Source organism: Carassius carassius, chromosome 13, assembly GCF_963082965.1.
Source record: "Carassius carassius chromosome 13, fCarCar2.1, whole genome shotgun sequence".
Taxonomy (NCBI): domain Eukaryota; kingdom Metazoa; phylum Chordata; class Actinopteri; order Cypriniformes; family Cyprinidae; genus Carassius; species Carassius carassius.
The window spans coordinates 4,331,727-4,359,099 of record NC_081767.1 but is presented as its reverse complement, the minus strand read 5'-3'; the positions used below and the strand labels follow the sequence as shown (position 1 = coordinate 4,359,099).

The 27,373-nt window shown below is 37.1% G+C and overlaps 1 protein-coding gene across 4 annotated transcripts in view; it reads left to right on the top strand.

The window, feature by feature from the left end:
• Nucleotides 1-1,608: 1,608 nt before the first annotated feature.
• Nucleotides 1,609-27,373, top strand: part of LOC132155870 (kinesin-like protein KIFC3) — a 43,680-nt gene continuing 17,915 nt past the window's right edge. The window contains exons 1-6 of one of the 4 annotated variants that reach the window (XM_059564616.1): nt 1,609-1,864; nt 17,413-17,530; nt 18,683-18,831; nt 22,214-22,397; nt 25,979-26,100; nt 26,343-26,408. In XM_059564616.1, the coding sequence (XP_059420599.1) occupies nt 17,449-17,530; nt 18,683-18,831; nt 22,214-22,397; nt 25,979-26,100; nt 26,343-26,408 (603 nt within the window). In that variant the 5' untranslated portion in view covers nt 1,609-1,864; nt 17,413-17,448. Of the gene's footprint in view, nt 1,865-9,147; nt 9,822-11,301; nt 11,404-17,412; nt 17,531-18,682; nt 18,832-22,213; nt 22,398-25,978; nt 26,101-26,342; nt 26,409-27,373 lie in introns of those variants that run through there. The other 3 variants (XM_059564614.1, XM_059564615.1, XM_059564617.1) reach the window with 3 other exon arrangements.

Here is a 27,373-nt window from a genome sequence, read left to right as displayed (position 1 = left end):
CTGTTATTTCTTTTATAAGGTAAGTCTAGAAAGCTAGACCAAATTTCTTATGATCTTGTGAAAGTCACATGGTGAAAATACCCCACTGATATTTCCATGTGCTTTGATATGTACTATGAGTTCTAATCAATTGTGAATGATTTTTCAGTATTTCCAGGTCAGTTCGTGCTGAACTCCTAGTGTGAACAGGCACCAAGGAATCTATAAATGGAAACTTACCGCATACATTTAATTTGTATTTGTTCGAGAATCATTCATTCATGTCTCAGACAGTGCTTATTTCTTCGTAAGGGGTTAGAAGAAGAATGGGCAGGAATTAGGTTGATTGCATGTTATAGCTGTTCTATTTTTGTATACAAAAATGCAAGCATTCCTGTGCCCTGTGAAGGGGCCCACTAACTACTCTTACAGTATAGCTTACTTTTTTGGTCCCAGGGGACGAGGCCTACACTTGAAGATTTCGTCCCAGGTGCTGTGAAATTAAACTACAGCCCTGGATGTATGTGGAAAAAAAATCATATAAAAGTGATATCTTTTAAAACAGGTCTAAATGCTTCTGGACATTATTTATTCTGTCCACACTGACAGGAAGAGCAAGCATTTTTTCATTGTTCCTTTCTTGTTCCACAAGACCGGATGCAGGAAATATGTAAAGGTGGGAATCTGAGGGACAATACTGGTTTTGTCTTTAAGCCTAAAAGGGCTGTTGAGATAGTTCACCTAAAAATAAAAATGTCATCATTTACTCACACTCTTTTATTTCTGTTGAAGTTACAGGCACAGTGTTGCTTTAGACTGTTTGGCTTTCATTGTATGGACAAAAAAAAATTTGTCTTTTGTATTCTGCAGGGGGGGAAAAACAGGTTTGAAAAAACATGAGGATCAGTAAATGATGACTTTCTTTGTCGATTAAACTATTTCTTTAAGATGTATCTGAATTCAATGAGCTCCAAAGAGTGTTATAGGATATATGCTGTTTATTTTGCAGCTTAAACCAATTTCTGCCACAAACCAGGTATGACGATTATGAATAATGGAGGTTTTAAGTCAAGTTAAGTCAAATCACTTTTATTGTCACAGCACATGTACCTTGATGAGTAAAATTCTTGGGAGCTTGCTCCAGAAATTGCAGAAACAGTTAACATATAACCAACAGATTTAGTGATATGATAAGTTAGATTTAGTGATATGATAGGTCAGATTGCTGTCTGAAAACGTGTCTAATACCAAAGATTTGGTCTTGAAACATTTCTATAATTCTTGGGTGTCAATATTCCCAGTGACGTCCAAAAGTCAGAGACCACTAGTGAAAAATTCTTCTATTTTATATTTTATACAATAGCTTATTTAAAAGCACAAGTAGGCTACTCTAAAACAAAGGGTGTCCAACAACATGCCTCTTTCAAATTTATCCGCAAACATGTTTTTTTGTGAAATGCTTTTGAAAACATCTTTGACCACATTTTTACTGGAAGCATCTAAATTAAAGACATGTATCCTGTCTATAAAGAAAGTTCTTGTAGTTTGTATTATTCCACGTCTTCTTGACATCAGGAGGGCTGAGTCTGACTGAGTTAATGAGGGCTGAGAGGTGGCCTGAAGTCTGTCTCTAATAGGATGGGAAACGCGTTTATTTTCCCTTCGCATGAACAGGAGGAGCGTTTGTTTGCGTCACTGCAGTCAGCTGTGCGCGCGCGTTTATCTCCACTTCACTAGAGACTACAAAACTTTACACTCGTCCAAGTGTGAGATAAAACACTGATTTTCAACAGGCGAATAGAAGAAGAGTGGGATAATAAAACTAGAAGGAAACGGATCAAGGAGGAAACAGCGGAGGAAGGCGTTTGGCGTGCTGGCCTGAGACGTAAGCACATTCTTTCACGTGCTTTTTACACTTGTGAGCTGTATTAACCCTCTATAGTGCAAGACACGTGCAGTTTATAGGCAGTTAATTTAATAATTTGTAAAACATCCTGAAACATAAAATAAACATCCTATTTCTTTTTTAAATTAAACTATCTGCTTGCGTTTTCTCGAAGCAGAGGCGGTGATTGAATTCAGCTGTATTTGATTTAGTCTAAACCGTTATTATTATCCCCCTTAAACGTATTTAAAACTTAAAATACAAGCTAAACTATGTTTAAATCTAATGGCTGTTTTAAGAGGTAAATCACGGTTTGTGTGTCTGAAGTCCGGGTGTGTCCGGTACAGATCCAGCGGTTGTTTAGTGAACTAGTCATCATGCCAGTTCGGACAAGTCCTATCAGCTGAGTTTGTTTAGACTGGCCGTGGGACACTCTAGTGCTTGTTTGGGAAGATAGTGGCTTGAGTGTGAAGGCTGAGCTGATGGATCTTTGACACGAGGACAGTGCGTACTGTTTAAAAACTCTGGTACAGTCCAATTAACCAAAATAAAAAATAAAAATACATAAATTACATAACTTCATATTGTTAAAACTCTGTGACTGACTTTGTATATAAAGTTTCTTCTGAAACCATATGATAGTTGTTTATTATTTGTTATTCACATTTCAGTCATAATCTTGTAACCCACTGTAACTCCATATGGAATGTTCATTAGAGCAGGTTCAGTATGCAGTTCTTGAAGGAAGAGTCGCATGAGTCAGATCAATGAATTGGGTGATTTCATTAAAAGAAAAAAGTCAAAAAAAAAAAAAAGAGTATTTATTTAATTATTTTTAATCTTATGTGGCTTCAGGAGACTTGGGAAAATCGCACGTGTGTGATTTTGAAAAGTAAATGCAAGATTGTGAATGCTTCTCTACACTGCATGTGACAACTTCATTTTTCTGTTTGTTTTTTTGCTGTCTTGTGCCAAGATCATTTCTGAAGAATCATATTCAGTGACCTTCTACATCAGAGTTGCCCCAACATTTGAATACAAAGGGCCATAAACGTATTTGAAATGTTGCGTTATATTGTAAATGTTGAATTAAATCCAACTGTATTATATTAAAATGTATAAAATGTCATTTTCAAATAATTACCATTTTAAATAATTTATTGATTTTTAAATTAAACTCTTATATCCTATATATTAAATTAAACTTATATCGTTCTTTACATTTTCAATGCAAAAATACTACAACAAACTGTTCCCAATATGAGCAAGGAAAGAAAGAACAAATTTAATATGGCACAGCGATGCAAATCAAAGGCCATCCTTGGTCCCTGGTTTGGACATCTCTGCTCTACAACGACACTTTTTATAATAACCAGTGAAACCATACATGCTAGAATTGCACAACTTCCAATAATCACGGTTGTAATGTGGACATTTTATTTGTGTTTTACGGGGTGTGATACTGACTTGCGAAGACTTGTTGGGCTGCCTTGTCCAGTTTGTGTTCTGTGATTCCCGAATATGCCCTTAAGTACATTTCTCAGTGAGGAGTCATTGAGAATAGACTATGGCACTGACGAGGTGCGTTGAGGTGGAAAACACACCAACTGTCACTTGTTTGCTGTGAGAATGGATGTCTGTTGTGCCTTTTGTGTCTTTTCCTCAGGCAAAAGAAGCTGAACAATGTAATTCCAAAACTGCTGTTTAGGATTGTAACGGTCTGAAAAATTTCTTATCGTGATTATAGTGATAAAAATGATCAAGGTTATCACTGTATTATTGAAATGTGCTGAGGATGTTCAAAAAGTACCAACACAAATCACTTAAAACAAATAATCAAACGGCAAATAAAATGACATTCTGTTTGCATAATCACTAAAACAAAAACATTACCAATTATGTCTGGATTTTAAATGACAACATGACTGACAACAGTTTAATAGCGTGTTGAAATATCTAATGTAAATGTTCAAATGAAAAAGTTTCAAATAAAGGTAAACCTCACATATCAGAAAAGTCAAAATCACAAATCACAATTAATTAAATGATTCTATGTTCGGTGTTAGATTTGTAGCACTTTTGCAGTTCACTTGTGGTATGACATGTTCATTTTTGAATTCACAGATATTCAATACAGCTTCCAATATGAGCTCATCCAGTAAATGGTGTGTATAATAATAGAAAAAATTATGTCTCTTAAAGTTGGTTACTTTTAGATTAGGAATAAGATACTTAGTTTGAGGCACTGCTGTCACTGCTATCAGCCACCAGTTATTATTGCATGACTCTGCCTTCAAATTGAGCATTTTTAAGAAGATAATAAGTGACATCACTCATGGGATCAAATTTATATTTTGTTTAGTCTTGTATTTAAGGGATATCCTGTGTTGCACATTACCATCATTTTCTTTTCCCTAATTATAAATTCGGTGAGCTGCATAAACAGCTGAGATGAGACACCCTGTCACACCCCTCTGTATACTGGCAACACAAGGAAGACTTCATGTTACATAATTTCAATGAATCAGACATCCAAGAAACAGCTCAGACCAACAGATGGCACTGTGCTCCGCGATCTCTGTTTTTATAGGCCTGAATCCTCAATATTCCCAAGAAAGATTTCTGTGAGTTTGGCTAAGTGAAAGAAAAATCTGATCAATTAGTTTAACAGATAAAATTAGGACACATTTGAGTTTTAATAGCCTGAAATGCCTGTTGTTCTGGTTAAGAGGCTTTGATTTATTTCCCTTTATTTTGATATCCTCTGGGCTGAATTGAGCTTTGCTGGGTGGTCTGTAAAGCACAGTGCATGCAACAGATGTCAGACACCCAGAACAAGGTCGTCTCACCACATGCATGTACATATACGCCTGTATACCTCGCTGGAGACTCTGACTCACTCATGAGGTCACTGCTCATTGGCAGAAGGCTGGGTAAAACCTGTGTTTCCACTGTTTACAGTTTACACTGATCCTCACTTTTCTGGCCCATGCTGCCCAGACAAGTTTTCTCAAAAGAAACCAGTTCCTTGAAAATGTATGCACATGCCGTTTCTCCAACAAAAAGATGAAAGCTGAGGTATTGCATCATACAGAAGTGGACATTAACCCTGTAATTTTGAGGTTTCCTGCCCTTTTCTGGTACTCTGTAATTTGCTTCAGAAATAGCACACACTGTAGGCATTGGGTGGCAGCAAAACTAAATTCATCACTGCCTGGAGACACGGTTGTACAAGTCTCTGCTGACTTTCCCTTTCTGAACTGTCTCGTTGCATTAATTGGGAAGGGTTTGAATGAGAGTGGTGGCAGCTGTCAGCTTTTTCTAATCCCACTGCTCACTTTGCTGAAATATTTCTGCTCTAAGCTGCTTAACTGAGGTGGTCGTGTTCGGTTCAGACTCTTAACTAGAAGTCGCATACGTGAGTGTTTGCATGCCAAGTGCGCACATACACTTTATAATTCATTGATCAAGATAACAATAAGATTCCACTGAAAGTTGTGTGCAAATATTTGTCTTGTGCATGTAGGATTTTATTAACTGATTTGGTTGGGTTCGGTTTAACCTCTTAACTAAAAGTCACATACCTGAGTGATTGTAAGGCACCTACACACATAAACTTTATAATTCATTGATAGATCAAGATAAACGTAAGATTCCACTCAAGGATTTGTTCAAATATTTGTCTTGTGCAAAGAACTAGAATTGCACCAAAAAGCATGTGGGCACTTAAAATGCATTGCATTTAGGATTTCATTACATTGTGGATAACAAAAGAATAAAGCAATTCGATTTTAATTAGAAAGAACAAGCACAGCTTTAAGTGAAATGTGGTCTAGATATGTTGTTTAAAAGAAATGCAGAAGTTTTCTAACACTCTCTAGTTGTTCGAAAGTTAGTTCATTTTTAATGTGATTATTTGCGTCTGAGGTGAACTTAAGGAGAATTGCCTTGAAGTGGGACACAAAAGGAGAAATTCTGAAGCGTGCACTGGCCTTTTTTTCCATGCAATGGGCTAGTTGCATATCTCCGCCATCTTGGATTTCCGGTCTTGCGAGTGTGTGCATAGATATTTCCGGTTGTGCTAAAAGTCAGTGCTGAGAACTGGAGAAATCCAAATATTACCTTCTATATGTTTACAGGATTTATAATATCACTTCAAATGCAAATAAGATATACACTGCTATTATTACTATACTATAAATGTTAACTGAGCCAGTGGATTTGAAACTTGTGTATGTTTGGGTCTGGGGAATGAATTAAATTAAAAAAATCATTGATTATATACATCTAGCCAAGTTTCGTAAGTAAGTTTCCCTTATAGCAAATGCGAGCGTCGCAAGACCGGAAGTAAGTATGCATACACTCGCATCGCTGAAGCTCACCGGCGCCATCTTGTGCACCTAGCCCATTAAAATAAATGGAGAGACTGAAGCCTTCAAGGATCAAAAAGAATATGAAACGCCACAGAATTATTAGAAGTGGCCTGTTCATTGTACTTTCATTGAAAAGAACTTTGTTGTACAGTTCTTCCAGATTTTTACTTTATTTCAAGGAGGAAAGAAATTCATATATGACAGTTACATAATTTTAAAGACTTGTCAAGCCATTGAGGCCATTTGTTTATACTGCCGTACTCTGATATCCACCTTATTGCATTTGTATTTTATTCATAGCAACACTGGAACAACACTTCACCCATTATATACAGTCGTTTTAAGTTTATTTCCTTTTTTATCAGCTCACATATCACATAACAACATGCATAACACCAGTGCCTGCAGACATCCATTAAAAGTAGTTTGCTTTTGGAGTCTTGGGAAATTGAATCACAACATGCCTGATTATTCAAACTTTTTCTGTTTCATATAATAGCTGAGTGAAAATCTTGTTCTTTTTGGAATAAATACAAACTTTTAGTCATTTGGTGGTCTGATTCTGCATATATGTTAATATATAGATTGTGAACTAATTCATATGTCATTTGTAATGGAATGCTGTTCTAATATACAGTACTAGAGTATAGTTTTATGGAGGGGATCCTATATACTGTAGTTTCCTTTTGAATTGCATTGTGGTTGAGTGGTGTCCTGCATTTCTTGTAAGATGACCTTTTGGTGTCAACTTTTATCTTTTGTAAGGTTCTAGTGGTGCCACATTCTTGTTTTTTAATGATTTCCCCCTACAGTCCTATCTTTTTATAACCCTGATCTGATTGTACCTTTAAGCGGTTTGATCACAGACCACTTTTACTTATTGTTTTATAAGAGAGGTTTCCAAACTTGTTCCTGGATGGTCACTGTCCTGCAGAGTTTAGCTCCAACTAGGTCATATACCAGTTCAAACTGTAAACCGGTGAATTGAAAGGGGATCCTGTTAACTGCAGACACTTCTGATTAATAGTTGGAGAACTTTTAGGATTGAGCCTGAAATGCTAAAGATGAACACAAAGAGGAGAAAATACTGTAGGAGGCAGAGCAAACTCACTTCATCATGCACAAAATATTGAAAGAAAATCCTCAATGCCGAATTGAGAATGGGGATTTATGTGAATATATCTCTGAGGGGAACTGACGGTCTTCAGAAAAGTTTAGATGGTATTTTCTTTTCATCTTGCCTCTATATATTGCATATTTATGTAGTGTTTAAAAGCACAGCCTGCTTTTTTACAGCGGTAACAAGGAAACATTGTATCGCTGCTGTTCCATAAGTGCCACCTGCTGTTAGAGAGTGAATTTACGTCTCATTCAGCTCGTCTTCTGTTTTTGATTTCATGCAGATATGTTTAATGTAGCATAATGTCACAAAGCTAAGATCGGACCATTCAGTTTTTGCGTAAAATTAAGAAATTGTACAATATTTTACATCAAAAACTGTTCGTGATTAAAATGCAGTGGTTTTGCAACTGTTTCATGCATTCTGATTCGCATAAAGGCACAGTCAAGAAAGAAACGTGATAAACAGTGAAATCCAAAAAAAAAAGAAACGGTGAAACCGATTTTTGGTCAGACTGCCCAGCACTAGCTCCAACCCTAATATACACACAAACCAAAGTAAGACTCACAAGAAACTGTCAGGCAAGTGTGTTAGAGCTAAACACCCCTGCACTATAATAATGCATTCCTCTACAGTAAAATAATTTGCAGTGTTAAAGTTTTTTTTTTCATTGCATTATACTGAACATTTTTTATAAAATGTTTAGTATGCCATTTATTCTGTGGAGCACTAACTGCTTTGGTTATTTTTTTTTTCTTGGTCTAAATTATGTGACATACAGGCTGCTATAAAGGGTAATGAACCAGTAGATAGTCTTTTGCTTGTCTACACACATGTAGAGAACAAGACACTTTTTCTTTTTTATTCCAGAACAAAGCTTCAGTGATCTGTTATGACCACAAATCATATTCAAGCCTTCAAGATTGACAGTCATTTCTCAATTTGAGCCATTTGAGTTTTTTTCAGTTAATTGTCAAACAGCAGGAGCATGATGGAGCGTTTGTAAAATGCAGTTCGACAAGGTCATCTCACCATGGCAATGACCAATCATGGACAGGCTTCTTTATCCGTACATTTAGAAGTTGATTTTCTTCTTTTTGCATAGATGCAAAAAGTTGTTACATCATCGCTAAGAGACGCTTACCTCTCTCTACTGCAGTGACAGATGGACGCCATGAGAAAAGGGAGGGAGAATGAGTGAAACGCATTTTCTCTTTCAGCAGAGGTGTGGGGCTTCAGCACCGGATCGGCCGGACTGTGACCGTTTGCAGTTTGCCCAGGCGTATGGACCACAAACTGGGATAAAGACTATCAAAATCAGGCGCTATGACAGAAGGAGTGGGCTGACCTGGGAGAGTTTTATCCCTGCAATCCAGAGACTGTAAAAAAAACAAAACCATAAAACCATTAGTGACGCAAGAGGAGGCAAAGATTTTTTGGATTACAGATTATGCCAGTGGAGGTTATGACTCTGTTTGATAAGGAGTTTCATGATTATTCAATCGATGAGATTTCTGTGGAATACACCTGTTGTGTTATCCAGGTTAACATTGGAAGTTCTCCAAAGAGGAGGCATGGATACATGACGGATATGGACCCAACTTTTTAGAAGCTATTACCTATTAGCAAACTAGTCATCTATTATTCTACAAGTTTGTGTGTGTTTGCATTGGCGTACATAAGCTTGTTTATCAGGGTGTGTCTTTATATGTGTCCAGGTAGGTTAAAATGGCTTTGTGGGGTATAAAAGCAGGTGTGCATTAGTCGGTGCTCCCTCAGAACGGGAGAGGAGAGCAGTCATCTCATTTGCTGATCAGATCACGGACAGATTATCAGCCTAAAGGAGCATTAGAAGAAGTCGAGCTCGGAGATGTCTGAATAGCATGTTCTGAACAGTCTTGGCATGTGTGAATACAGCGAAGAACTGGTGGGAAAAGAAGCAAGAAAGCAATGGTTGATGGTGGACTTTATTCCAAACTTGTTTGGATTTGCCCTTCCTTTTGCACTTAAGATTGACAGAATCTCAGCACAACACAAGCGCTGCGCTGTAGAGCTCGTATCACGACTGTAACTTCAACCAGAAGATTGTGTTCTCTGCTTGCTGCGATCCTGAAACGGTATCACTCCATCTCTGATTCTGACTGATCGTGTTGGTGGACCCATTTGCACCACAATGTATGTGCTGTGCACACTGGTGTTGCTGTCTCTCCACAACCTGTTTAGGAGACCCAGGGTCTTGGACCCCTCAGAACCCAAGGCTATCGAGGGTCCTGAGCAGCACAGACCAGAGGAAGCCAAACTGGGACGCAAGAAGAGGAACAAGCACACCTTGCATGACGGTTCTGGACCTCTAGAGTCATCAAGAGCCCATGACTTTGAAAGATGCCTAGATGGACCCAGTAGAGCAAGTAAAAGAAGATCCGTTCACTTGGATAATGTGCACAAGAGGAAGAAGAGAGCACAGGTGAGGTTGAAAATGGAGATGTGGGGAGGGACATAGATGTTAGGTGCTGGAAATATAACCACAGTTTGAAGTTGATCTTTTAATTCTTTTTTTACTTTGCGGATACATACATGCTCATCACCATCAAACAAAGTTTAAGGTCGTTGTTTTTGATTGATCCATTCAGGAGCTGAAAGGGTTTCACTACATTATGTTGATGTAAAAGTTGTCTTTCTGCTGATGTGAAACCTCCATTTAATCCTAAACGCTATTATTTATTAATTGATTTCTTCTCATTATCTGAGTGTTGTATTCTTGCTTTAGCAAAACGTCAGATATAGGTTTAAGCTCAGTTTCCTGTTCTTTGGGCTACTGGAGTTTGTGAATTTATCACTGCTTAATGTCTAGTAGAACAATTTTTAGTCAATTGGATGTGTTTCAAGACACTTCGTCCCTCATCCAATTGTTTTCAGCTGTTTTGTGCACTTGTCTGTTTTTAGATGAGTAATTCAGCAATTTTAATACTTGTAAATATCAGCATGTTCTTTTTAAAGAGTGTACAGTGCAAGGGGATTTTCATGCACCTGGAACAATGTTTGTCATCCTGTCCCTTTTCTAATGTTCTCTGCTGTCTGATGTTTGGGCTGTTTTAGTGGATAAAATCCTTAGGTTACGTAAGCAGTGGTTTAATCAGAGAGCTCCCTGTCCTCTTTAATCATAATTAAATTTATAAGGAATGCCCTCAGTCCACCATTGTTCACTTTCCTTAATCTTGTTTGCTTTCACTTGTTAGATCAGCAGAAATCATTGATTTGATAGGGAGCTTATTTCAGTGGAGCATCAATTCTTGAACTGTGTGTGTGTGTGTGTGTGTGTGTATAATTTTTCTTTTTTTAAGGAAATACTATCAGATTTTACCATATTCATGAACAGATTTTTTTTGTCTACATTCATTTATTCAGCTACATTTAGAACACAATCCTTCTATGATTAGTATTTTTCTTTGTTGGTAATTACCCTAACCAGTGTGTTTCCAGTTTATCACAAAAAAGCATGTATTCCATGAATTTAGATAAGTTGGTATTAGAACAACACCAAGGCTGTGAGTTTAACTCTTTATACCTTAAATGCAAAATAAATGCATAAACACATTTACCAAATGAAGAAATGTAAAATGTATCAATGTGCCAAACAGTAGACACATGCTACACACAAACATGCACCCAAATGTCGGTGGAGTTAGAAGCAGCACCACGTTACATTTGCATGCTGAAATATTTATTTCTGTTTGGCCAGGCGCGCGCAGAGAGGGAGGAATTGTGGAATAGATGGGGGGGGGGTGATGCGGCTCAGATTCCATCGTTACCAAGGAACAGCAAAAAGAAGAACAGCGTTTGTGTCAGAACGAGTGTTTGTGAGGAGAGGAGCCGCATGCAGACACGAGTGTGTGTGACAGAGAGTGTGAGAGGGACGGTTTAGCTGGTGGCAGAGCGGCACAGAGATCAGTGGTAGTGTGTGTACACGAGTGTGTGTGCTCATGCTCCAAATAAATGCTATGAAATAAAGAAGGTATGAGCAACAGCAGGAGACGGCAGGGACAGAGGTGAGTTCATGGAGAGGATGCTGAAACATTTCACTTAAACCAAGTGTGCTGTTTTTCTGTTCGTATTTCACCGTCTGAACTAGGATTCAGATTGTGTTCCTGTCTAATATGTAATGCATTATTCTCTTTCATTAGACATGACATGCATGCACAGGTCTGGTGATGTCTGTTTAATGCCACGGCGTCCAGTACAGACAGATGTTTGTGCCGGAGCTCCATGGAGGGATTTACAGGAGCGGAGGGAGGGAAGGAGAGGGTGGTTTTACTCTTTCATAATGGGGGGATGGGGAAGCTGTAATAACTGGATTCAGATGAATGTTTCGTGGGCCTGTTTATAGCAGAGAAGTTGCATGTGCTTGCATCCCTGGCTTCCTTGTGTCTGTACAGTTGATTTAGACAGAGCTTTGCAGAAATGGGAGACAGACAGACAGATGGAGAGACACACTCTGGGGGTGACTGCAGATGAATGAACGATACAGGGAAATCAGACGGACAGAGACAGACTGTTGGACCACAGGATTCATGAAACCGCTCACTGTGTGTGTGTGTGTGTGTGTGTGTGTGTGTGTGTGTGTGTGTGTGTTCATGCATTGATGGATAAAGCATGAATGATTGATGCTGTAGGCTAGAGTAAAGAAACTAACTGACAGGATTCTTTAATAAAAGCTTCTGTTTTATTTCAATGATGAATTCACTTAATTAGTTTGAACACCAGATACACTCATTTGCATTGCTCTAAACATTAAGTCATACTAGTAGAAAGCTATTTTTTTTTTTTTTTTTTTTTTTTTTTTGGTACAGACTGTCTAAAATCTTAATCCTATTTCTAAAATTTAGTTTTGCATTTAAACGTGTAGGTAATTTCCTTCCAGGACATTGTCCCTTAATATCCATTATCTTAAAACATGGCTTTAACATGATTTTTTTTTTGTCTGTCTGTTGGTGGATGTGGGTAACAGAACTAAAATAGAAGATGAGACACAGGAGAGTTGGAGAGAGGCAGAAGTAGGCTAATGAGATTCACACACTCCTGAAGATGAACACCATGTCAGTTTGATGGATCAACCTGGCCCTTCCTCAACTAAACAGCAGTTTTCAACAGCATTTCATTAAAATGCCCCTCTGTAGGACTGGATGGCATGATTATCCGTAGTGTGTGGTTTCATCATGACCACCATGAGCTCTGCTGAAACATCAGAGTGTTGTTTTACAGACGATAGCATGTACATTGAGAGAGAATGGCTCTGGGGTAAATGAGATGCTGTGATGTTTTGTAATTTACTATGACTTATGTTGGATTATTAGAGGTTATATTTGTTTGTGCATGTCAGATCTGTCCGTACATCCTCATGTAAAATGAATCCAGTGATTGGTAGAGAGTGACTGAGGTCTGTTGTTGGTGTTTACTGCTCCCTCTGGTGGTCAGTTCATCAAAACCCCATGATTAAAGAGAGAAATGTTTCCTTATTCCAGAGACTAGTAAGAGTACACAAGCTTTCTGAGCCTGATTTCAGCTCTTAGGATTCTTCTTCGGTGGAATAAGGACTATCTTTGGGTCGATAGGGAGCCGAAAGCTCATTATATACTTGTTTAAATGAAAATCATTTTACATTACTCTTTGTAAACCACAATGTCTCTCAATAATTTGAACAGTGTTTATAGTTTTATCATTTAAATCCTATAATAACTTTTTTTTGTGAAATATTGTGCCTCTACTTCCTTGCTTTTAAATTAATAAAACCTGGTTTGATATTTTAGCAAATATAGTGACATTCAGGCATTTGTAATGTGCCTAATGGCAAATAAATGTTGTTATTAATATTATTATTATTATTATTATTATTAGGGGCCAAGCACCGAAGGTGCAAGGTACCTATTGTATCCGTTAACGTATTTTTTTTCTTCCGCCGCAATTCTATGGCAGCCCATAGAACCGATTGCGGGAAAGTTGTATAATTTGGCACACTGATAGAGGACAGTCCCAACATTAACTATAGCAAATTTTAGGTCTCTAACTCCAACTCTCTAGCGCCACCACTTGTCCAAAATTTCAATATTTTTATGCTAATAACTTTTGAACCGTAAGCCAGCAAATGGAAATTTCTTTATCCTCAGAATCCTTGGCTCAAGCCAAGTCGAATGAACCACAAAATTCCAAAATCCCAAGGTTTTTAATATTTCAAAAAATCTACTTTTTCGAACTCGTCCTAGACGGTTAGTCCGGTTTTCACAAAAATTGGCTCAGATCATCTTCAGACAATGCTAGCAAAAAGTTATGGAATTCAAGTTGATTCGTCCAACCGTTCTCGAGTGACACGTGAACAAATTTGACAAAAAGCACGCAAGAATGCATGTGAGGCTATATCTCGGCAACAGTTTTGGCATATTGGGACCAAACTTGTTGTGTGTTATAACAAGCATGACCTGAGACTACCTGCAGTGTTTCAACGCAGCGCCACCTAGTGGTCAGGAGATATGAAAAATGCATATTTTGGCTTATAACTTCTTAATGGTTTGGCCAAAAATCACACAACTGGTCTCTTTAGATTCAGTGAGTCATGTCGAATCGAATGATATCCAATTTTCCCTTGTCAGCCATTTTAGGCGTCGGCCATTTTGAATTGTTTTTAAATTTATTTTTTGAATGCAGCATCGTGTTGTTACAAAAATAATTACAAAAATCTTCGGCTCCATGCCCTGAAGGTACTCAAAAAGTTTGGCCATACTTCCTGTCCGCCATTTTGATTAATGTTGAAAACCTACTATTTTGAACTCCTCCTAGACCGTTAGTCCGATTTTCACCAAATTTGACATGGATCATTTTTAGACCATGCTGGCAAAAAGTTACGGATTTCGTGTCAATATACGAAACGGTTCTGATTTAGCGTATCAACGAATTTGCTGGAAGGGTGCCAAAATGCATTTGAGGCTGTATCTATGCAAAGCTTTGACAAATTTGCACCAAACTTTGTATGTGTCATCATCACCTCACATTGACCATGCCACATAAATTTGTTCAACAGCGCCACCTATTGGTCAAGAGTAATAAACCATTCATTAACCATGAATAATTACACTTTTAAAAATGCTAATAACTTTTTAATGCATTAGCCTATTGCAATGAAACTGGACTCAAAATATTCCCTGGCTTATGCCAACAACATAGATACCAAACATTTGATCCGCCATTTTGATTTATGTTCAAAACCGACTTTTCGAACTCCTCCTCAACCGTAGTTCCAATTTTCACCAAATTTGAATCCGATGATCTTCAGTCTGTGCTGACAAAACATTACGGATTTCATGTAGATAGACAAAACCGTTGTCGCATACCACAGCGACGAATTTAAGGCATGATGCCAAAATGACCCTTCAGGCTGTAGCTCTGCAATGCTTTGGCATATTGACACCAAACATTGTGTGTGTCATTGTCAGCGCACACAGAACACAACAAAATGATTTGAATACAGCGCCACCTGTTGTTCAAAACTGGTAAGCAATTTAATCATATTACTGGTGGATGTGTTTATGATTTTTCAGCCATTTCAATTACAATCATCCTAAAATTTGCTGCAATTGCTCATTGTTGCGTTTGGTGTGATGCTCCATGCCATGCTTAGCTCCTAAATTTGCCGTTTGAGTGCTTGGCCCCATAATTGCTGTTTGCAGCTATATTTATTATTATTATTTTTAAAACATTTAAGAATTACAACTTTTATTCAGCAAGGATATTTTATATTGATCAAAAGTGACCGTAAAGACATTTTATAAAGTTGCAAAAGATTTCAATTTCAACGTTTTATTCATTAAGCATTCAGAAATTTAAAGCAGCACAACTGCTGTCAATATTGATAAGATTTTTCTTGAGCAGCAAAATCAGCATATCAGAATGATTTCTGAAGACACTGAAGACTGGAGGAATGATGCTGATAATACAGCCTTGCCCTCATAAAAATGCATTTCATGTTATACTTTCAAATAAAAAATGGTGAAGATAATGTTTCATAATATTGCCATTTTAATGTATTTTTGATCAAATAAATCCCTTGGCAACCATAAGAGACTAATAAATCTTACAGACTGAGCACTGTTTGAGCCAAACGGCTTGTAGTGTTTTCCAAAATATGAGCTGAAGAAGTCATCTGCTGACAGCTTAGAGGATTATGGGTGAAATGAAGTTGGTTCAAGCTGCCTTGTCTCTTCAGAGAGAGGTGGAGAGACCGGGCGCCTTCACTAACCTGTTAGTAAATGCACACTTTTTTCTTTCTAACAATGTGATCAACATGAGCAGCATTTTGAAGATAAAGCGGTTGAGAGCAGTTTATTTGATTGTTTTGAGCGGAGCAGATAAAGATGCTGGGTTGGGTGGGATCTCTGATTAACAAGAGCTGGCTGGACCGGGACCGCCCTGCGCCTCAGGACTGTAGGAGAGCTGGACCGATGGTACAGTACAGCGGGAGGACTGTGTGTGTGTGTGTGTGTTTGAGTCAGAGAGAGCAGCAGTCTTAAAGAGGATCAGATACACAGCGTGACTAGTGTTTGTTGTTGGGTCAAGACTGATTGCTTGTGCTGCTATTCAGTGCTCACTACATTTCAGCCTCTGACTTTCGTTTTGGATCCAGACTTGCATAAAATCAGCCAAAGACCCCTTTGTACTGGGGCAGAGTTGTTTTCAGTGTCCAGTCCTCTCTAGTCTTTCGGTGTCCCATGATCCTTCAGAAATATGCTGATTTGGTGATTTCTTATCAATGCTGAAAACAGTTGTGCTGCTTTTATTGATTTATTGATACTTTATCTTTCAGAATTTTTTTTTTAGTTAAATAAAAAAAGTTAAACATTCATGTTTGTAGGCTCCCCAATCATTTCTGTTTTTGGGATGAAATATGACCCCTACATGTTTTTGTTATTTTCATTCAAATACATTTGCATGTGCATATTTGTGCAAATACTAACAAATTGAACAGCGACAGTGGCTCTCTATAGGAGTTGTTGTTTGGTGGATTAATCATGAGGCACTGCTGTCATCCTCTCGGCTTCGTGCTGTGTTTCTGAGCAGATGGGGTCTGATTGGAAAGACACTATTATTAGTCAGTTAGTTATTTAGTGTCCAGGTTCTTGTGTTGTCTGTCATTTAGGAGCGTAGTCCTCGTCTGTCAGGGTGACCTGTGGCTCATCAGTCTAATCTCATTTGTTGTTACACTGCTTGTTTATGGCCCTGAAGTTTGGTCATTGGAGCGTCTGGTCATGTGACTGCAGAGATATAGGCTGTTTTAGTTCAGGTCTCATTTATTTTTTGGTTTGTTTGTTGCGCAGCACACTATGTTGGACTTTATACTGCACTTTAATACATGCCGTCTGTCATGTGATTGATAATTGACACATTTTTAGCAAGTAAATTTGCAACAAAAATTGCTGTGAAATCCTTTAGTTTTCTTTTCTTTTCTTAAAGTAAACGTTCAAATAAATTTCATATTGTTAGTCATTTCAAGATGAACATTGACTGCACTGAAGAAACTTGGTTTACTTGATTATCCATGCATCATTTTTAGAAAAAATCATGGTAAAATGTGTTAAACATTATACATCGGGCTTTTGAAGAATGTTTAGTTGTTCATCATCACTGAATTGCGTTGTATTATATATTTTGCCCACAACGAAAACTACAGAGCTTTGATCATAATACTAAACATTGAAATATCACTTTACTAAGACATATATTATTGGGAGATCTAGAGTGACAGCTGATATTGATATTCATTTTATGCAAGTAGTCTGTTATTTCTTTAGTTTGGGCCATTTTTTTTATGACCTCCATGTTCTAATTATATCAATACAATAAGAGTCATTAAAGCCTGATGTTTTTAAAATCTGATACTCAAACACGTATACAAACTTTAAAAATATGGGTTCAGTGATGTCAGGCTCTACAGGGTTAATGCTGAGTTTTATTCTGTATTCTCTCAGATGTGTATTAGTTGGGTGTTGATTGGATGTGGTCTGTGTTTCCAGCCGGTCCAGCGGTGTGGTCTGCTCGGCCCTGTGGTCATGTACAGCACAAGAAAGACCTGGGACGTCAGCCACACCCCCTGCCTGCAGGAGCTCTGGAACGAAGACCTCTCATTGGATGGTAAGCACTGTCACATGAGTGGACTTCAAAACCGGTGTAGCAACATTTTTCTGAGGACAGTTTGAATGTTTGTGTGTGTGTGTGTGTGTGTGAAAGCCCTCGCTGGCTCAGTCATCGGAGAGAGAGCAAGCGATGTGTTCTTATCCACTGAGCAGGAGAAACACAGTCAGACTGTTTTAGACCGAATGGAGAACACCATGTGTTCTGTGCCGGTACAGAAGGGTAAATCTACTTACAGATGAGAGCAGAGCCTGAACACGAGGACTTGTGTGTGCCACAGAAAATGTGTATGTGTGCTAGTGCGCTCTGTTCTGCACGGGACATTATAACAACAGACACAGCGATTGTGTGAGAAACAATGACCAAAAAGGAATAAAACGGGAAGCAAACAAAGAGGAAAATCAGGGAAATGTCGAGGCTGAGTGTTGGCGGCTGGTTTTTGCAGTGATGTGGTGACCGATTTGCATTCAGGCTGACGCTCTTCTACGAAAGCGGCTCTACTGCTGTGTCATCATAAACCACACCGGCGAGAGGGCGCAGATCTCATCCGTGTGAGTGTGACAGTTTTGATCAGGTTCAGGGTCGTATTAAAATCCAGGTTAATGCATCACTTGCAGCAGGCTGTGATCTTCTCATTAGTTAATGGTTTCTCTTAAGCCAGCAGGACCTTCACCAGATTGATTTGTTCTCTGCATTTTCGGCTAGTAAGGATTACTTTACCCACATCTTAACATTCTGTTGTTCCGAACTTGAAGGACTTTATTTCTATTAAGTAGCACAAACTGAGCAATTATTAAATGTTTTTATGCAGTAACGTTGAATGAGGCATTATTGCTGCTTTAGATGATTCAGTGAAAGAGTGGTCAGAATGAACTCAAGAATGACCACACCATCAGTTGCTCAGTTTTTCCCACAAAGCCATTGTGTCATCTGGACCGGCATTATTTTAGTATCCATTATTTACTATTGTAGTATTTATTAATATTTTGAATTGGTTTTTATTTTTGGTTTGGCAACACATATATATACTATTTGTTTAATTTGTATTGTAGTTTTAGTTTTTATTTTAGTTCTTCAGCTTTAGTATTTTTAAGTCAATCTTTTTATGTAATAATATTAATAATTAACAGCATTCTTTTTTTTTTTTGGTAGTTTCAGCGAGTTCCGTGGATATCCTGATGAGTGATGGTGAAGAGGAGAGCTCCTTCCTCTCGTTGCCCAACTCTGTCCTTCAGCGCCACTGTTTGACCTCTGACCTCTCTGAAGCAGCCACCTCAGAACAGCAGCAGCTGCTCATACAGGTACGACCTCAGGAGATGAGCACAACCAATGTGATTGATCATAAGCATTCTGAGATTTTGTCACTGCCAGGGGATCTTTGCTTAAAATTCCGTATTAATCTGTGCAGTTTAATATTGGAAGTTGTGCTCAAAAAGGCAAGCACCACTTTTACATTTGCAAATAACTAGGTTTAGGGATTTACTGCAGCGCATTGTTTTCAGATTCTCTGTAGACCATTTACGCTACCATTCAAAAGTTTAGGGTAAGATTTTTATATATATTTTATTAATATATATATATATATATATATATATATATATATATATATATATATATATATATATATATATAATATGAAAGTAAAGACATTTAGGTTACATTTACAACGGTGTAGGCAAAAACAGTAAAGTTTTTAAAAAGTTTCACGTAAACACGACAATGTTTTCAAAACGATTTGCATTTACACATTGACGAAAATGTCCAAAATGCTGTATTATGTATTCGAGGCCAGTAGTTGGCGCTGTCACCTTGTTAGTAAACAGTACCTGTAGGGAAGTGATGATGTATATGATGCGTCTCCGCTGTTGGTTGTAATATTGAAGTAAATCCACACTTTGCTGAAGAAGCGTCAGCAAACTCTGAACTCAGAAATGTTTCTTGAGCAGCAAATCAGCATATAAGAGTGATTTCTGAAGGCTGGAGCAATAATGCTGAAAATTCAGCTTTGCATTACTTTATTATTTTCAAGTAATTAAAATAGAAGACAGTTATTTAGAATTGTACTGTTTTTACTGTTTTTGTTTTATCAAATAAATACAGCCTTGGTGAGCAAAAGCGACTTCTTTCAGAAACATTAAATCAAGCCACCAGCTCAAACTTTCGAATGGTACGATATATAAACATGCATTAAACCCTCAACATCTGTGTTTCTGTGATAGTGTTGTGATTGAATCAGTCTTCACCAGATCCTTCAGGAGCTGGTTTCTGTGTGACTGGTCTGTTCTGTAGCTGTGTGATCTTTGCGTAATTGGTTTTTTACGGGGTTAATAATCACAGCTAACAGGCAGCGCTGCCTTTGTGCTCTGTGTTTAAACAATGTTATCAGCTTCTCAGAGGATCTCTGTAAATGACCACGTGCTCTGTGTGTTTCAGTGTAAGATTCCCTCAGGGCAACATCTGCGGGCCAGTTGGTGTCAGTGTGTTGCTGTTGTGTGGGTTTTTATTGGTTGCTTAGAAGTAAAATGAATTCCCAATAAGTCTCTGATATTTTGGGTCGAGTTTCACCATGCCTTCAGAAGTTCTTGCTTAAACTGGAATGTAAAGTCCACACTGGAGGCTTAGAGACTACTAATACTAGCCAGGTTGTAACTAATTCTGTACTTTGTTCGGTTGCATTGTTCTTAAGGTACATTGTAGTTAATAGGTTTAAACTCTCTGTAAAGTAATGCACAAAATAAATTAAAACTTTTATTCAGCAAGGATGTTAAATTGTTATGAATTTATAGCAAATATTAGTTTTTAGAAAAGATTTATATTTTGAATAAACGCTGTTCTTTTCAAAGAAATCCAGAAAAAGTATCGCAGTTTACAAAAAAATATTCAGCAGCACGTCTGTTTCCAACATTGATATTTTTTAATAATAAATCCGCATATTAGAATGATTTCTTAAGGATCATAAGACACTATACTGGAGTAATGGCTGATGGAAATTCAGCTTTGCATTACAGAAATAAATATTTTAAATGATATTAAAAACCATTATTTAATATTATAATAACATTTTGCAAAGATCACTGGGGTTTTCTGTATTTTTGATCCAATAAATGCAGCCTTGATGAGCATTAGAGACTTCTTTAAGAAACATTACTGATCCCAAACTTTTGACCGGTAGTGTTTGTGTGAAAGACTGAAGTTTGTCAAGTATAACTTGAGTTTATGATGCAACTCAATCAATCTGTTGTTTTATTCCAAACGTTACTCCTGGTCGGAGGCTTGTGTAAATGCATTACTTGTAACTTAGTGCTCCTTTGCATCAAAACTAGGCACACTAGTTTGCACACTGCTGGTGAAACCAGTCCCTGCTCCCAAGATATGAGTGGAGTTACAAAACACCATCCTCTGTTAGTTAGTGATACATTAACAGTGCAGCCCTCCTCTAATTCATCTCCAATGGTGGATCAACATCTCTGAACAGGACGATCTTGAGTGAGATTTGAGTGCACTGGAGTTTTCAGTCTTTTCAGCATACCATGAGTGCAGGAGAGGTCTGATTGGCTGGAGGTCACATGTATGGTGTGTCCCAGCCGCAGCTTTTCAATGCATTGATGGCTCTTCTCAATACAAACAATAGTTTAGACACGAGATGGCTTTGTGTGTGCTTCTCTAGATCTGTCTGTGATGAGCAGGCAGTGTTACCTGTAAAGGTGCAATGATTTCCAGCCTAATGAATCACTGAAATACAGGATTTTAAGACATCAGATTTTCAAATCTTCAAGTATGACTTCATCTCAATGAGTTGGTATGGGCACATTTTCCTGATATTTGAGGTTGTTATTTTGTTAAATTTGCTGTTTCAGAAGTTGTCCATAATTGTCACACCACTGATCTTTTTGCTTTCATTTTGCTTTTCTTCTCCCCTTTTTCCCCTCTCGTTCTTTATTTGTGTGTCTCTGTGCTGCCTTCTGACAGTGTCAGCTGTACAGGTTACTCTGTCCTGTTCCTGGACGTCTGCCTGTGTACTTCCCTCTGATTCTTTCTTTTTGTTTAGCCATGAGCTTCTTTGCCTCGTTCTGACGTCAACTTCACAAAAGCACACTGTACTACAGTAAAGTCGCTTATGTCCATAGTTCCACCCTGTTTGCTTAAATGCGTCTGTTAGAGGTTTTGTAGTCGTCTGGGTTTCATAAAAAAAGTTTCGGTAGGAATAGTCACTTGCCCATTAAGCGTTTTTACCTGTGTAGGTAAAAGAATACTTTCATTTTGTCTTCATTTACTCTGATTCCAAACTTAGATTTTTCTTTTATTCTGTTGATCAGATATTTGTGTTGATCTCCTGGCTGTTCACTCTGTTAATGCAAAATCATACAGTGAGCCAAAAGAAAAAAAGAACAGATAAAAATTTATATCTAAAAAGTCTGAGTGACCTGAACACTTTATATTACATATTTAAATTAAAAGATAATTATAAAATGTGTTAAGTCATATGGGTTAGGGAAGACATGCATAGATGGAGTAAATTCCTGTGTGGAAAAATCAACCTACTGGTTTCATTTCAGAAATACCTACCCCTTTCCTCTTTAAAAGTTCTTCTGGTTCGTCTGCTTTAGTTTCTCCCTTATAGTTGAGGATGTGTAAGGTGCTTTAGTACAGCTGGCATTCATGGTTTCTTGTGTGTTTGTGCAGACGCTGCAAGAGCGAGTCTGTGAGTTCCAAGCACGTTTGCACAGTGAAGACGCTGCCAAAAGACTCCTGCTACAGCGACTGCAGACACACGACCAGCAGCTCAACCAGCTCAACCTCCTGAAGGAACCTCAGGAGCAGCTCAGACTGCAGGACGGCCAGCTCGACCAAGCTGTGTCCCCTACAGGTGAGAGAGGAGAAACGGTTCAGATTCAAGAGACTATAATTGTAAATTAAATTAGTCTTTTTTTTTATATATATTATTATTATTATTATTATTATAAGCTATTGTACTTATAAAATTGTTTTCTTATTTTTATACATTTTATTAGAAATGTTAAAAATATACATTTATTTCACAATATTTATTTAAATATAAAGCTGCTTGTATGGCGAAATAAAGTTTAATGGGCTTTCAGATGAAATTAGTAGGTTGAGTAAATTATTTTTTTATGTATTATTATTTATTTATTTGGTGAAGTGTTATTTTATAAAAGCAAGTTGGACATGAAACTTTTACATTACAAAATAACAACTAGGGCTGAAACGATTCCTCGAGTAACTCGATTACAAAAAATGATCGAGGCAAATTCCTCTGCCTCGAAGCCTCTTTTAATTTATTTTAAATCTCACGTCAGGTTCTTTCTCAATAAATTTTTTTAAAATGTTACACAACGCGTTTACGTCACCCACAAAGCGGAAGGAGACACAAGCGCTGCGTCCCAAGTCACATACTGCAAGGAGTCAGCAGTGTTTTGATTTGAGAGCGCGGGCAAACGTAAAGAGAACGTCGTGGCGTGTGTCCATTGCAAGATAGAGCTGGCATACCACAACTAGGGCCCTATGATTTCCGCGATGCACAAAACGCGGAGGGTATCGCGGAATCCAGTCATAAAAACAGAATTAACAGTTTAACGCGGAATGGCACGGAATTTACCAAATTTTGAATGAATTAATCAAAAATAGGTCATTGCACTTACATCAAATCATGATATGGACTAATATCTGTAAATATTAAGCCGGAACAGTCTATTTAAATATGAATCCTGCATGTTCTGCGTGTCTCTGTTAATGAATGGAGCAGAAGCGCGACTTCCTTTATCACACACACTGAAGCGCGCGTGATGCTCCGGTGATTTCAGCATCTACTGTCTCACTAAATAAGACGTGAACACATGAACAACATCTCCAGAACTGGTCTGACAGTCACTTCATGAGCATTTGACCGTTTGATTTGAGTAAAACAAGCGTCACATCATGTACACTGAACTGTAAAGGTACGTCTATGGAATTACATTTGTTTCAATAATAATGAACGAAACTTTATAAAACTGAACGCAACTTTTTCAGAAACTATCAAAAATATGCCATTACAAAAGAAGAAAAAAACAATGAAAACTGAAAAAAAATGAGCACAAATTTAACATGCTCTTAAAATATGCTTCATCCTTTTGTTAATGTTTTTCAAAGATTCATTTTCGCTAATCGTGGATTCTGAATTCATTTCTACAGATTTCGCTTATGCTTTGCTGTTTTTCGTTTGGTGTTTTGACACAAACCTCTCGTGGGGGCGGGGTTAACAGTGATCTACTCTGATTGGATAGTGAGCTTTTGATGAACAGGTGCTCTCTGACCGGGACGTACAGACGCCACCCAGTGGCGCGCATATTGGAAAGCTCTTGTGATTTGTGATTTGTATTACTAAATATGTAAATAATATTTGACCTTCGATTGTCTCAGTCTGTAAAGATAAGCTCTTGTCCTTCAAGGCAGCCTGAAGTAAGCTTGTGTTACTGAATGACAATAATAACCCGCAACAAACTGTAGCACACTGTAACATGAAAAACTTGTATCGATGTTACTTCAGTAACACAAGCTTACTTCAAGCTGCCTTGAACGACAAGTGGAGGAGGAAGATGGCGCCGCTCCGTGTCTCTGTCTCCTGAAAGCTCATCTTTACTGAGACGATCGAAGGTCAAATATTATTTATATATTTAGTAACACAAGGCACGACGTATTGCATACAAATCACCGTGAGAGCTTTTGTTTTTGTTTTTCTATTTTTATTAATGCAGAGAACAAAAACATACAAAGGTACAAACATACATCACATATCACCACAAAAATAAAATAAACAAAGAATAAAAAGAGGGCCAAAATCTAAACAAAATTAAACAAAGAGATCAAAGGCAGAGCAAATCTAACAGTCGTTAGTAGATATTGAGATTACATTCAAATAGTTTTCCATTTCTTTTAGTAAAACAGAGAAGACAGGTTTACAGTTGGAGAATTTGCATTTGTGAATGTGAAATTTGTTTAGGGATTTTTTTTAATTAATAACAAAAATGTTATTTACGTTTGTGGGGTCAGAGTCATAATACCCAAATATAATGTTTTTCATATGTACTGAGAAACCTGGCAAAATCTTACACTTAAAGTTTCTGAGTGTAGTGACATGACCGAAATAAGTGTACAGTTTATTCAGAACTCGAAAAAAAAGAGCATGTAAGATTAATGTCAGATTTAAATCTTTGTATACACTTCTTTACAGGGTAGAACCTGTGTATGAGCTTAAAATGCCACTGGGTGGCGTCTGTACTTCCTGGTCAGAGAGCACCTGTTCATCAAAAGCTCACTATCCAATCAGAGTAGATCACGGTTAACCCCGCCCCCACGAGAGGTTTGTGTCAAAACACCAAACCAAAAACTGCGAAACGTAAGTGAAATCTATGGCAATGAATTTAGAATCCATGATTAGCGAAAACGAATCTTTGAAAAACATTAACAAAGAATGACGCATATTTGAAGAGCATGTTAAAATTGTGCGACTGAGTTCATTTTTTTTTCATTTTCATAGTGTTTTTCTTCTTTTGTAATGGCATATTTTTGATAGTTTCTGAAAAGTTACATTCAGTTTTATAAAGTTTCGTTCATTATTATTGAAACAAATGTCATTCCATATACGTCAACCCGTCAAAATAAAAGTCCGGTTTAGTTTAAAGACAATTATTTGCCAGATATGTATTACTATTGTTCAGCAGAATGTACATAGCCTACTACAAAAAAAAAAATCACACAACATTTCTTCCATGTTTTATTTTTAATATTAAATCCCCTTTTTTACCAAAAGGTTAAGTTTGCTTAATTTTCAATAATTAAAAGATAAATTTAATGTTTTATGTGTTTAATGTTTAATGTGCATCTCAGAAAATGCTTTATTTAAAACCCCAACTAAATGGCACTTAAAAGCACTTAATTCATCTGTCAACTTTCTTGTCATTGTTCACAGTACAAGTACAGACAGAGAAACAATGGGTAATAATTAAATGTTTATTTTTGATGTATGCATTGCGTTCTATGCATTTAAAAAATACAAATATTTTTTTTTTCTATAAAAGGAAACTTAGTTGTTCATTTTAAGAGACCCAGGAGTCTTATTTTCTCTTGCATAATTAATATTGCACTTTAATTAAGCAAAAACACATTTTATCCGATTAATTGATGGAATTTTTGGTAGAATACTCGATTACTAAAATATTCGATAGCTACAGCCCTAATAACAATTATTATTATTATTAGACATTTTAATTATATATATATTTTTTAATTTCAATTTATTTAATTTTATTAATTATTTTTGTATATTTTATTAATAATTAATACATTTGCAATAAATCTATTTATTACTTATCCTTATGTCCTAAAAGTTAGAAAAAGCTGCTTGCTTGCCATAAAGCGTGTGTATTTATGTATGTGTGTGTTTGTTAGGTGTGAGGAGCTCTAGTGTTTTGACACAGAGGCCTGTGGATTTCAGTAAAGTTCACTCACAGGAGCAACTGCAAAAAGACGAGGGAGAACAACTCGCTCTCATTACAGGGCTGCGCACACAGGTACATTACACACACACACACACACAGAATAGAGATCAGTTTTCCTGCCAGACTCTCAAGAGCACCACCAGATCATTTACATTCCTCAGCCACAGTATACTGTATTGTGACCTTTTATGCATTGATATTCATTGTTTCTGTCTGGTTAGATAAAAGTAGATCGATACATCATAAGGGTGGATGCATGAAACTCATTTTTTTAAAGGGATTTAGCTGAATGCTGTTGGTTTGTGGTTTTGTAGGTCAGGGAGCTGGAGGAGAAACTAGTGGATCAGACGCAGGAGGTGGAGAGACTGCGCTCTGAGCTGGTGAGAGACGGAGTTATTAGGGACGGGGAGAGTTGTGGCACACTCCTGATCCTGGTGGGCTAAAGTCACCACACGTGTCTGAACCACATTTCTATTGTTTAATAAAGAGCTCATTCTTTATTATGCTGACCTGATTTATTTTCATGATGGTTGTGGAAGGGAGGGTTAACCTGGTGATCTAGTTTAGTTGATAGCCGAGGAATTTATCTCTTCAGCCCTGGAAGATTTCCAGCCGTGGCACTGATCCAAATTAGAGATGGGTGTGGATGTACTTAACTGTACTGGGAACTTTGCTACCAGAAGAAAGCGAAATATAATAAAACCTTCCTCTTTTGGAAAATCAGTAACATTTCATTTATTTAATTTATAGATTTTCTTTAACAAAATCAGGACATTCAATGCATTACCTAAAAAGAACTGTTAAATGACTCAACCGTTCAAAAGTTAAAAGTTAAAATAAAAGAAATTCATATTTTTCTTTACCAATTGATCAATTGTGACCGTAAATACATTTACAATGTTACAAAAGATTTACATTTCAAATAAGTACTGTCCTTTTGAACCTTTTATTCATCAAATAATCCTGAAAAAAAAATCATCACCTTTCCACAAATATATTAAGCAGCAAAAAACTGTTTTCAGTGTAATATTAATAAGAATTGTTCCTTGGCACCAAATCAGCATACTATCATTATTTCTGATAGATCATGTGACACTAAAGACTGGAGTAATGATGCTGAAAATTTAATTTTCATTTTAGAAAATAGTCAAATAGAAAACAGTTACTTTAAATTGGAATATTATTTGACTACATCACTGTTTATACAGCATTTTTAAGCAAATGAATGCCGCCTTGGTTAGAAAAAGAATGATGTATATACAGTGCACATATATTTTCTGTGAGTGTAATTACTGCAATGAACATTTCCTCATATCAACTGATCCAAATGTATTCACTTATGAAT